Source organism: Budorcas taxicolor, chromosome 4 (assembly GCF_023091745.1).
Source record: "Budorcas taxicolor isolate Tak-1 chromosome 4, Takin1.1, whole genome shotgun sequence".
In the NCBI taxonomy this organism is placed as follows: Eukaryota; Metazoa; Chordata; class Mammalia; order Artiodactyla; family Bovidae; genus Budorcas; species Budorcas taxicolor.
In genome coordinates this window covers 9683051-9696714 of record NC_068913.1, presented here as the reverse complement: position 1 = coordinate 9696714, position 13664 = coordinate 9683051, and the positions used below count along the sequence as shown (strand labels likewise).

Below are 13664 nucleotides of genomic sequence, written 5' to 3'. Positions count from 1 at the left end.
CCTTAATTGTTCTGAGCCAGCATTCTGATCTATAAATAGATTCGCTCCCATTGGAGGATAAAGTGCTACCTGTATTTAATGTACTTACAAATAACTTCTCGTGCATTATCCTCCCACTCGCCATGGTGGGAGATTGGGGGGTGGGGCACATCTAACTTTCTGGAAAGCAATACTGGGACTTTCCTGGCAGTTCAGTGGTTGGACTCCATGCTTCCACTGCAGGAGGCATGCATTCAATCTCTTGTCAGGGAACTAAAATACTATATGCATTGTGGCCAAAAATTTTTTTTAAAGCGGTATTAATTAAGATTCACTATTAAACGGTCACCTAAGAATTGTGAATATCCTTCCTGTATCCTTCTCTTAGTTTATCCTAAGTAAAAAAAATCAAGAATGAGTGAAAAGATTCAGCAACAATGATGTTTATAATATTGAAAAGTTGAAAACAATTCGATTGTTGAGAAATAAGTATTTGTTGAATATATTATTTATCCATAAGAATATTAGTTAGCGATCAAATGCTGTTAAAAATAATATCTAAGGACTTCCCTGGTGGCTTAGTAGCCAAGACGCCATGCTTCCAATGAGGGGGCCCTGGTTCTATCTCTGGTCAGGGAACTAGATCTTGCATGCTACAACTAAGACCCAGCACAGCCAAATAAATAAACAAATTTTTAAAAAAATAATAATGTCTAAAGACAAGGGAACATCTTAAAATCTATCATTAGTTGAATTTTTAAAAAGGCCAAGAAACAGCTTCTATTGCATGTAGCTTGGGATCTATAAAGAAGTCACATGGAAAGGAGTCACAGATTCATATGGTTTCTAACAGAACTCTCTTCTGTGTGAAAAACAGGTTAACCATTGGTCATTGATCATAGTAACACGCTGATGTTGTTGTTTAGTTGCTAAGTCGAGTCTGCCTGTTTTGAGATCCCAAGCCTGCCAGGTATCCTCTGTCCATGGGATTTTCCAGGTAAAATTTCCAGGAGTGGGTTGCCATTTCCTTCTCCAGGGGATCTTCCCCAGCAGGGGACAGAACCTGTGTCTCCTGTATTGGAAGGCGGATTCTATACCATTGAGCCACCAGGGAGACCCAGTAAAATGCTACCTGCATGAAAAAATACCGGCTTTAGATGCTCAGCCTTAGAAATGTTTAAGGAGAAGGCAGTGTCGAGTGTGCTGATCCACCTAAACCCTCGAAGTGGAGAGGAAGCTGGCCTTTCAAAATGATAGCACGCTCACTCATCCCTTTATCCACTTGCGCTGGTGTCTGCGGAGCCTCCGTGTTCCAGGAACGGCGTCAGGCTTGGACAAGATCTCTGCTCATTTCAACGAGCCCACAGTGAAGTAGAGGCGACACGTGATGTACGGGGACTGTCACCAGTAGGCGGCTGGCCACAGAAGCCTCCCAGATGACATTTGAGCTGGGCTGAAATGCCAGGGAGGAGTTACTTCTGCAAAGATCTGGGGCAGAATATCATAGGCAGAGGGAGCATAGGGTTCTTTAGAAAAACAGAGTAGGATGTGGTATTTACACAGAGAGACTTATTTTAAGGAACTGGCTCGTGTGATTGTGGAGGCTGGGAGTCTAAAATCTGTGGGGCAGCCCAGCAGGTCCATGACTCAGAGGAGAGCTGATGTTGCAGCTCAGGTCTGAAGGCATCTGGAGGCGGAATGTCTTCGTTTTTAGGAGAACTTGGTCTTTTTCTCCTAAAACCTTCGACTGATTAGACAAGGCCCACCCACCATATGGAGGATAATCTGTTTTATTCAAAGTCTATGAATTTAAATGTTAAACTTACTTTAAATATACCTTCGGTGTAACATCTAGACTAGTGTTTGACCAAACATCTGAGCACCATAGCCTAGCAAAAGTGTCCCATACAATTAGGCATCACAATACAGTTGATCACAATTTGGCAATCACTGGAGGTTGCCACTGTCCACGTCTCATCTGTTTTTCTGGTGAGGAGCTCTCTCTGGCTCCTCCTGTGGGCCTTGGCTTTGATGTGGGGACCTTGTGGTGCAGGAATTATCTCGGGTTTCCACAAACCCACAAGGAGACGCCCTTCCATCTGGGACCTGATTCTTACAGATTCTCAGCGTGGGCAAAATGAGCAGCATCCTTGAGCCGGAGGGTGCTTCCGGTGTGACCTGTGAACTCCCTGGGGAACGATCCTCACTAGGCTGGAAAGCTGCAGGGACCACACGAGCTCCATCGATCCCTTTAGGGGCTCCTCACGACAAGCACCCTGAGATTCAGAAGTTGCTGGATGAACTGGGGAACAGAGAACTTCAGAAGCCCCAAGGGAACTCAGGTCAAGTTTGCTGACTGGGTGAGCTCGCTGATCTGTCCCTTTTTCCAGCAGAGCAGCGGCTGGCTTGACTGTGCTGGCTTCTCTTGCTACAGGCTTCAGTAGTTGTGGGGCACGGGCTTAGTTGCTCCTTGGCATGTGGAATTCTCCCAGACCAGGGATCAAACCCACGTTCCCTGCACTGGCAGGTAGATTTTTAACCACCAGACCACCAGGGAAGTCCTGGGGTCTCTTTCTTAATAGTACTAATCCCAGTCAAGGGGCTCCACCCTCATGACCTAATAACTTTCCAAAGGACCCACCTCCTAATACCTGGAGTTGGCTGTTGTTGGTTAGCTGCTAAGTCATGTCCAACTCTTTTTTGACCCCGATGGACTGTAGCCCGCCAGCTCCTCTGTCCATGAAATTCTCCAAGCAAGAATACTAGACTAGCGTGGGTTGCCACAATTCTCTAGCAACACAGGAACACACCCCTGAGCTTCAATATGCAGGCAGCTCAAAACTACTCCCAAACCACTGACGTCTCACAACCCATTACTGGACAATTCATAGCACTCCAGAGAGAAGAAATCCAGCTCCACCCACCAGAACTCCAACACAAGCCTCCCTAACCAAGAAACCTTGACAAGCCACTGATACAACCCCACCCACAGTGAGGAAACTCCATAATAAAGAGAACTCCACAAATTCCCAGAATATAGAAAGGCCACCCCAAATGCAGCAATGTAACCAAGATGAAGAGACAGAGGAATACCCAGCAGGTAAAGGAACAGGAGAAATGCCTACCAAACCAAACCAAAGAGGAGGAGATAGGGAATCTACCTGAGAAAGAATTCCGAATATTGATAGTGAAAATGATCCAAAATCTTGAAATCAAAATGGAATCACAGATAAATAGCCTGGAGACAAGGATTGAGAAGATGCAAGAAAGGTTTAACAAGGACCTAGAAGAAATAAAAAAGAGTCAATATATAATGAATAATGCAACAAATAAGATCAGAAACACTCTGGAGGCAACAAATAGTAGAATAACGGAGGCAGAAGATAGGATTAGTGAAATAGAAGATAGAATGGTAGGAATAAATGAATCAGAGAGGAAAAAAGAAAAACGAATTAAAAGAAATGAGGGCAGTCTCAGAGACCTCCAGGACAATATGAAATGCTCCAACATTCGAATTATAGGAGTCCCAGAAGAAGAAGACAAAAAGAAAGACCATGAGAAAATCCTTGAGGAGATAATAGTTGAAAACTTCCCTAAAATTGGGAAGGAAATAATCACCCAAGTCCAAGAAACACAGAGAGTTCCAAAGAAGATAAACCCAAGGCGAAACACCCCAAGACACATATTAATCAAATTAACAAAGACAAAACACAAAGAACAAGTATTAAAAGCAGCAAGGGAAAAACAACAAATAACTCACAAGGGGACTCCCATAAGGATAACAGCTGATCTTTCAATAAAACTCTTCAGGCCAGGAGGGAATGGCAAGACATACTTATAGTGATGAGAGAAAATAACCTACAGCCCAGATTACTGTACCCAGCAAGGATCTCATTCAAATATGAAGGAGAAATCAAAAGCTTTACAGACAACCAAAAGCTGAGAGAATTCAGCACCACCAAACCAGCTCTCCAACAAATACTAAAGGATATTCTCTAGACAGGAAACACAAAAAGGGCGTATAAACCCGAACCCAAAATAATAAAGTAAATGGCAACGGGATCACACTTATCAATAACTACCTTAAACATAAATGGGTTGAATGTCCCAACCAAAAGGCAAAGACTGGCTGAATGGATACAAAAACAAGATCCCTATATATGCTGCCTACAAGAGACCCACCTCAAAACAACGGACACATACAGACTGAAAGTGAAGGGCTGGAAAAAGATATTCCACACAAATAGAGACCAAAAGAAAGCAGGAGTGGCAATACTCATATCCGATAAAATAGACTTTAAAACAAAGGCTGTGAAAAGAGACAAAGAAGGCCACTACATAATGATCAAAGGATCAATCCAAGAAGAAGATATAACAATTATAATTATATATGCACCCAATATAGGAGCACCGCAATATGTAAGACAAATGCTAACAAGTATGAAAGGGGAAATCAACAATAACACAATAATAGTGGGAGACTTTAATAGCCCACTCACACCTATGGACAGATCAACTAAACAGAAAATTAACAAAGAAATGCAAACTTCAAATGATACATTAGATCAGTTAGACCTAATTGATATCTATAGGACATTTCACCCCAAAACAATGAATTTCACCTTTTTCTCAAGTGCTCATAGAAACTTTTCCAGGATAGATCACATCCTGGGCCATAAATCTAACCTTGATAAATTCAAAAAGATTGAAATCATTCCAAGCATCTTTTCTGACCATAATGCACTAAGATTAGATCTCAATTACAGAAGAAAAACTATTAAAAACCCCAACATATGGAGGCTGAACAACACGCTTCTGAATAACCAACAAATCACAGAAGAAATCAAAAAAGAAATCAAATTATGCATAGAAACTAATGAAAATGAAAACACAACAACCCAAAACCTGTGGGACACTATAAAACCAGTGCTGAGAGGAAAGTTCATAGCAATACAGGCATACCTCAAGAAACAAAAAAGTCAAATAAATAACCTAACTGTACACCTAAAGCAACTAGAAAAGGAAGAAATGGAGAACCCCAGAGTTAGTAGAAGGAAAGAAATCTTAAAAATTAGGGCAGAAATAAATGCAAAAGAAACAAAAGAGACCATAGCAAAAATCAACAAAGCAAAGAGCTGGTTCTTTGAAAGGATAAATAAAATTGACAAACCATTAGCTAGACTCATCAAGAAACAAAGAGAGAAAAATCAAATCAATAAAATTAGAAATGAAAATGGAGAGATCACAACAGACAACACAGAAATACAAAGGATCATAAGAGACTACTATCAGCAATTATATGCCAATAAAATGGACAACGTGGAAGAAATGGACAAATTCTTAGAAAAGTACAACTTTCCAAAACTGAACCAGAAAGAAACAGAAAATCTTAACAGATCCATCACAAGCATGGAAGTTGAAACTGTAATCAGAAATCTTCCAGCAAACAAAAGCCCAGGTCCAGACGGCTTCACAGCTGAATTCTACCAAAAATTTCGAGAAGAGCTAACACCTATCCTACTCAAACTCTTCCAGAAAATTGCAGAGGAAGGTAAACTTCCAAACTCATTCTATGAGGTCACCATCATCCTAATACCAAAACCTGACAAAGATGCCACAAAAAAGAAAACTACAGGCCAATATCACTGATGAACATAGATGCAAAAATCCTCAACAAAATTCTAGCAATCAGAATCCAACAACACATTAAAAGGATCATACACCATGACCAGTGGGCTTTATTCCAGGGATGCAAGGAGTCTTCAATATCCGCAAATCAATCAATGTAATTAACCACATTAACAAATTGAAAAATAAAAGCCATATGATTATCTCAATAGATGCAGAGAAGGCCTTTGACAGAATTCAACATCCATTTATGATAAAAACTCTCCAGAAAGCAGGAATAGAAGGAACATACCTCAACATAATAAAAGCTATATATGACAAACCCACAGCAAACATTATCCTCAATGGTGAAAAATTGAAAGCATTTCCCCTAAAGTCAGGAACAAGACAAGGGTGCCCACTTTCACCGCTACTATTCAACATAGTTCTGGAAGTTTTGGCAATCAGAGCAGAAAAAGAAATAAACGGAATCCAAATTGGAAAAGAAGAAGTAAAACTCTCACTGTTTGCAGATGACATGATCCTCTACATGGAAAACCCTAAAGACTCCACCAGAAAATTACTAGAGCTAATCAGTGAATATAGTAAAGTTGCAGGATATAGAGTGGGTTGCTTTTCAGGGGATCTTCCTGACCCAGAGATAGAATCTGAGTCTCCTGCATTGGTGGGCGAACTCTTTACCACTGAGCCAATAGGGAAGCCTTAATACTTGGATTAGGTTTCAACATATGAATTGTGGAGGGGACAGAGCAATCAGTCTATGACATTCTAACTCTGGCCCCCCAAATTAATGTTCCTGCATGCAAAATACATCCTTTTATCCCAACAGACCCCAAAGCCTTCATTCATTCCAGCATCAACTTAAGTCTAAAGTTCAATGCCTCAACTAAATATCATCCAAGTCAGATATGGATGAGACCCCACGTACAATCCATCCAAAGCAACCGCCCCTCCAGCTAAGATGCTGTGAAATCAAACAAATTGTGTACTTTCAAAATACAGTAGTGGGATCAGCATACCATAGACACGCCTATCGCAAAAGGGAGAAACTAGGAAGCAGAAAAATTTGATGAATCAGAAACATCCAATCTGTGGCAGGAATTTCCAGGGACTGGAGACTGTGGAGAATTTTTAGGGTCTCTTAGTCATAAAACTGGAGAAGGCAATGGCAACCCACTCCAGTACTCTTGCCTGGAAAATCCCATGGGTGGAGGGGCCTGGTAGGCTTCAGTCCATGGATTTTCAAAGATTTGGACACAACTGAGTGACTTCACTTTCACTTTTCACTTTCCTGCATTGGAGAAGGAAATGCCCACCCACTCCGGTGTTCTTGCCTGGAGAATCCCAGGGATGGGGGAGCCTGGTGGGCTGCTGTCTATGGGGTCGCACAGAGTCGGACACGCCTGAAGTGACTTAGCAGCAGCAGCAGTCGTAAAACCACTTAGTAGATCTCCGGTCCCAACATTATTTCTTTAAAAAAAAAATTATTGGAGTATAGATGATTTACAATGCTATATTAGTTTCTGGAGTGCAGCAAAGTGAAGCAGTTATACATACCCTGCATGCTAAGTCACTTCAGTTGAGACCCTATGGACTGTAGCCTGCCAGGCTCCTCTGTCTATGGGATTTTCCAGGCAAGAATACTGGAGTGGGTTGCCACGACCTCCTCCAGGGGATTGTCCTGACGCAGGGATCGAACTAGCATCTCTTACACTTCCTGCATTGGCAGCTGGATTCTTTACCACTCAGTCACTTCAGTCGCTCAGTTGTGTACGACTCTTTGCAACCCCATGGACTGCAGCATGCCAGGCTTCCCCGTCCTTCAGCAATGCACAGAGCTTGTTCAAACTCACGCCCATCAAGTTGGTGATATCATCCAGCAATCTCATCTTGTTGTCCCTTTCTCCTCCTGCCTTCCATCTTTCCCAGCATCAGGGTCTTTTCAAATGAGTCATTCTTCGCATCAGGTGGCCAAAATATTGGAGTTTTAGCTTCAGCATTAGTCCTTCCAATGAATATTGAAGACTGATTCCTTTAGGATGGACTGGTTGGATCTCCTTGCAGTCCAAGGGACTTTCAATAGTCTTCTCCAACACCACAATTCAAAAGCATCAATTCTTTGGTGCTCAGCTTTCTTTATAGTCCAATTCTCACGTCCATACATGACTACTGGAAAAACCATAGCTTTGACTAGATGGAACTTCATTGGCAAAGCAACGTCTCTGCTTTTTAAAATGCTGTCTAGGTTGGTCATAACTTTCTTCCAAGGAGCAAGCATCTTTTAATTTCATGGCTGCAGTCGCCATCTGCAGTGATTTTGGAGCCCAGAAAAAAATAAGTCTCTCACTGTTTCCATTGTTTCCCCATCTATTTGCCATGATGAGGTGGAACCAGATGCATGATCTGTTTTCCAAATGTTGAGTTTTAACCCAGGTTTTTCACTCTCCTCTTTCACTTTCATCAAGAGGCACCTTAGTTCTTCTTTGCTTTCTGCCTTAAGGGTGGTGTCATCTGCATATCTGAGGTTATTGATATTTCTCCCGGCAATCTTGATTCCAGCTTGTGCTTCTTCCAGCCCAGTGTTTCTCATGATGTACTCTGCATATAAGTTACATAAGCATGGTGACAATATACAGCCTTGATGTACTTGTTCCCTGATTTGGAACCAGTCTGTTGTTCCCTGTCCAGTTCTAACTTTTGCTTCTTGACCTGCATACAGGTTTCTCAGGAAGCAGGTCAGGTGGTCTGATATTCCCATCAATTGAAGATTTTTCCAGTTTGTTGTGATTCACACAGTCAAAGCCTTTGACATAGTCAATAAAGCGGAAGTAGACGTTTATTAGAACTCTCTTGCTTTTTCAATGATCCAGTGGATGTTGGCAATTTGATCTCTGGTTCCTCTGCCTTTTCTTAATCCAGCTTGAACACCTATTAGATGTTCTATTAGATATTCACATGCAAAACCAATATAACACATGTCTAGTTGGACTCTCTTTGTAGCACATTAGATTTTAAATGAGTAACAGACAAAATGATTTAGGGAAACATCACCTGGTAATTGTAAAGCCGTGAACCATATTCTGCAATTAGAGCATAAATTTGTCTGGATTTCTGAGGAAACTCTTTCTCTTTATGCTTCATGTGATGTACAAATCCTGTTAAAGAAAAGATCAACTTTGATTAAAGAGTTTATCTGGAAATATTTATATTTTACATTGATGAAACAATTTATATTTTCAGGCAGCACAAGAAAAAATAAAAGCTCTTTCTCTGTGTCTGTTTGGGCCTCCTCCCTCCCTCCTTGATGTGTAGTGTGCATGCACATTAATTAACCAGAGCTCCTCAAAGATGGGGATGAACTTTACGTAAATATCAGTGTGTCATTTTGACATATGAGCCTTTGTCTCAAAGATGTATATGATTGTGCCTTCAACTTCTAACACATGGAACAGGTCTCAGAGCTTCTGAGAGTCTGTCTTGTGGGATATAATCCTCGGTTTAGCTTGGATAAAATTCCTCTATTTTCTTCTTGATTGTTAGTTGAATTTTTGTTGACAAGATATATAAATAGAAATTTCTCTAAGGAGGGAAGCTATAGCAAGTTACTATTTTTTTTAAAAGTTTTCACTGTGTTGGGTCTTCGGTGCTGTGGGGGATTTTCTCTAGTTGATCTTCGGTGCTGTGGGGGATTTTCTCTCTCTAGTTGATCTTCGGTGCTGTGGGGATTTTCTCTAGTTGATCTTCGGTGCTGTGGGGATTTTCTCTAGTTGGTCTTCGGTGCTCTGGGGGATTTTCTCTAGTTGAGACCGAGGGGGCTCCCCTCCAGTTGCAGTGCTTGGGCTTCTTGCAGCAGTGACACCTGTTGCTGCAGAGCACAGGCTCTATGGTGCATGCGCTTCAGTAGTGGAGGCTTGGTTGCTCCCCAGCATGTGGGATCTTCCCGGACCAGGGATCACACCCATGTCCCCTGCAGTGGCAGGCAGATTGTTTATCACTGGACCATCAGGGAAGTCCTATATTAGGTTCTTGAGTGACAATAATTTTCAGTGGCAGCAAAAGGTGCTCAAAAAATTGTTCCTCCACTGAAACAGTCATCAGCTGGCAAAGTCTAACAAGATCAACTTTATTGGAATTCCAAAATCTAATCACAAGCTTGCATCAACCAGAGGACTGAAGGAAAGGGCAGATTATTTTCGGCAAGAGAGCAGTGTGGCATTATCACTCACTTGCATACCATCTTCCAGAATGGTGGCAGTGGCTGTGTGGGTGGCAGCCAATATTTCTGGCGCAGCTTGCTTGTGCCAGGGAGCTAACACAGACCTTGTTCTTCAACTGCTTTGACTCCATGTGCTTATCTGCCTGGTGCTGCCCTGATTGTCTAGTGCAGAGGCCAATCTTTGTGTCTATCCACTCCCATGCACTGGGAGGGTATAATGACTGTTGGAAGAATTAAGGACACAGACTGGCCCTGACCCTCTGGGCAGGGGACTGTGGATGGAGAAAGTGGCAGACAGATCCAACATCATGGGATAGAAGGCAAAGGATGGAGGCTCATGTGGGAACAAGGGCTTGGAAAGGAAGGGAGGGTGCGGTGTGAGTGTTCAGCACTGGACGCATGCTCAAGAAAGATCCCAGAGAAGACCCCAGACTTGCACCTTGGGTGGATCTGTGGGCTGCATGCAAACAGGAGGTGGAGATTATGACAGAGTTGTGGGTGGCCCAGTTTGGCCTTGAAATGGTGTCCCAGTTTAGAGCCAAACAACCCAGACTGGAAGAGTGGTTCTCACATCCTTGCTCTCTCTTTCTTATTCATTGATTCTAGGAAAACTGTCAGGTCACTGGTTGACCACTGTGATATCAGAAAAGTGACCATCACTAAACAAACAAATGACTACAGCCCTCAACAAGCAATAAAGCAACCTTTGGAAAAGGGGAAAAGCCAATTCCCAGAGTTACTGCATTATAAAACTGAAATGTTTGGTTTACAACACAAAATTACAAAGCATACAAAGAAACAGGAAAGTACAGCTCATTAAAGGGAAAAAATTTTGACTGACATCTCTGAGGAAGCTCAAACTTTGAATTCACTGAACAAAAACTTTACAAATCAACTGTCTTAAATAGGCTCAGAAACTAAAGGAGACCATAGACAAAGAACTAAAGAGAACCAAAGAAATGAAGTATGAATGAAAGGAGAATATCAACTGAAAAATTACAAAAGGAAACAAGTACAAACTCTGGAGATGCAAAGTACAATAGCTGAAATGAAAACATTCACCAAATAGGCTCAACAGCAGATGTTAGCGGGCAAAGGAGAGATTCAGTGAACTCAAAAACAGAACAACTGAGATTATCAAGTGTCATGAGAAAGAGGAGAACTGCAAATCCAGAGCTAGGCCTATACATCTACGGCTGATTAAATTTTTTGACAAGGGTAAGAAGACCATTAAATGGGGAAAAATATCTTTCCAACAAATGATGCTGAGACAACAAGATATCCATTTGCTAAAAAATGAATTTGGTTCATTTTTAATTCATTTGCCAAAAAATGAATATGAAATTTAAAAAATCATATTATATATAAAAAACAACTCAAAATGGACCGATTAGCTAAACATAAGAGTAAAAATCATAAAGTTCTCAGAAAAAACACAGGAGTAAGCTGTCATGACCTAGAATTTAGTAATGGATTCTTCGATATGACATTATTAAAATTGAAACCTTTTATGAATCAAAGGACATTACTTAAAAAGTGAAAGGACAATGTATTGAATGAAGGAAAATATTATATATCTGAGAAGAGTCTAGTATCCAGAATATATTTTTAAAAAACTCTTACAAGTCAACAACAAAAAGACAAAAACCCAATTAAATGGGCAAAAGATTAGAAGACATTTTCTCCAAAGAAGAGGTATAAATGGCAAACAAGTACGTAAAAAGTTGCTCAATATTAGTTTATATGATTCATTGGTGGTGGTGGCGGTTTAGTCACTAACTCGTGTCCGACTCTTGCAACCCCATGGACTGTAGCCTGCCAGGCTCCTCTGTCCACAGAATTTCCCTGGCAAGAACACTGGAGTGGGCTGCTATGTCCTTCTCTAGATACCAGTCATTAGGGAAATATAAAGGACAAAATAAAAATACAGAATAAAAAATACAAAAGCACAGTGAGACAGCGCTTCACATCCACCAGGATGGCTACAGTTGTAAAAAAAGAATAGCAAGTATTGATGAGGATGTGGGCAAACGGGGACCATCACACACTGCTAGTGGGAAAGTGACACGGTGCAGTTTCTCAGAAAAACAGTGGCAATTCCTCCCTAGCAATTTACTAGTAGGTGTATACCCATAGAATTGAAAACAGGTATTCAAACAAAGGAGCAGCGGCTGCGATGGCGCAGGAGCGGCCAAGAGGAGCTACCCGACGTCCAAGGTCAGGGGTGGCAGCTGCGCTTTGCTGGAGCAGCTGTGACAGATACCCCACATCCAAAGTAACAGAAACCCAAGTAAGACAGTGGGTGCTGAGAGAGAGCATCAGAGGTCAGACAGACTGAAACCATAATCACAGACAACTAGCTAATCTGATCACATGGACCACAGCTTGTCTAACTCAATGAAACTAAGCCATGCCGTGTGGGGCCACCCAAACGGATGGGTCATGGTGGAGAGATCTGACAGAATGTGGTCCACTGGAGAAGGGAATGGCAAACCACTTCAGTATTCATGCCTTGAGAACCCCATGAACAGTATGAAAAGGCAAAAAGATAGGACACTGAAAGATGAACTCCCCAGGTCGGTAGGTGCCCAATATGCTACTGGAGATCAGTGGAGAAATAACTCCAGAAAGAAGGAAGGGATGGAGCCAAAGCAAAAACAATACGAAGCTGTGGATGGGACTGGTAATGGAAGCAAGGTCCGATGTTGTAAAGAGGACTGTTGCATAGGAACCTGGGATATTAGGTCCATGAATAAAAGCAAATTGGAAGTGGTCAAACAGGAGGTGGCAAGAGTGAACACTGACATTCTACGAATTAGCAAACTAAAATGGACTGGAATGGGTGAATTTAACTCAGATGACCATTATATCTACTACTGTGGGCAAGAATCCCTTACAAGTAACGGAGTAGCCATCATAGTTAACAAAAGAGTCCAAAATGCAGTATTTGGATGTAATCTCAAAAACGACACAATGATCTCTGTTCGTTTCCAAGGCAAACCATTCAATATCACAGTAATCCAAGTCTATGCCCCAACCAGTAACGCTGAAGAAGCGGAAGTTGAATGGTTCTATGAAGACCTACAAGACTTTCTAAAATAACAACCCCAAAAGATGTCCTTCTCATCACAGGGGACTGGAATACAAATGTAGGAAGTCAAGAAACACCTGGAGTAACAGGCAAATTTGGCCTGGGAGTACAGAATGAAGCAGGGCAAAGGTTAATAGAGTTCTGCCAAAAGAATGCACTGGTCATAGCAAAAACCCTCTCCCAACAACACAAGAGAAGACTCTACGCATGGACATCACCAAATGGTCAACACTGAAATCAGATTGATTATATTCTTTGCAGCCAAAGATGGAGAAGCGCTATACAGCCAGCAAAAGACTGGGAGCTGACTGTGGCTCAGATCACGAACTCCTTATTGCCAAATTCAGACTGAAATTGAAGAAAGCGGGGAAAACCACTAGACTATTCAGGTATGACCTAAATCAAATCCTTTATGACTATACAGTGGAAGTGTGAAGTAGATTTAAGGAACTAGATCTGATAAAGTGCCTGAAGAACTATGGACGGAGGTTTGTGACATTGTAGAGGAGACAGGGATCAAGAACATCCCCAAGAAAAAAAAATGCAAAAAAGCAAAATGGCTGTCTGGGGAGGCCTTACAAATAGCTGTGAAAAGAAGAGAAGTAAAAAGCAAAGGAGAAAAGGAAAGATATAAGCATCTGAATGCAGAGTTCCAAAGAATAGCAAGAAGAGATAAGACAGCCTTCCTCAGCGATCAATACATAAAAATAGAGGAAAACAACAGAATGGGAAAGACTAGAGATCTCTTCA

The 13664-nt window shown here is 41.6% G+C and overlaps 1 protein-coding gene across 1 annotated transcript in view; it reads right to left on the bottom strand.

The window, feature by feature from the left end:
• The window catches only part of SUN3 (Sad1 and UNC84 domain containing 3), a 46910-nt gene that overhangs the window by 20092 nt on the left and 13154 nt on the right, over positions 1–13664 (bottom strand). Inside the window, exon 3 of the mRNA XM_052639196.1 lies at positions 8659–8762. Coding sequence (XP_052495156.1) covers positions 8659–8762 — 104 coding nt within the window. The remainder of the gene's footprint in view (positions 1–8658; positions 8763–13664) is intronic.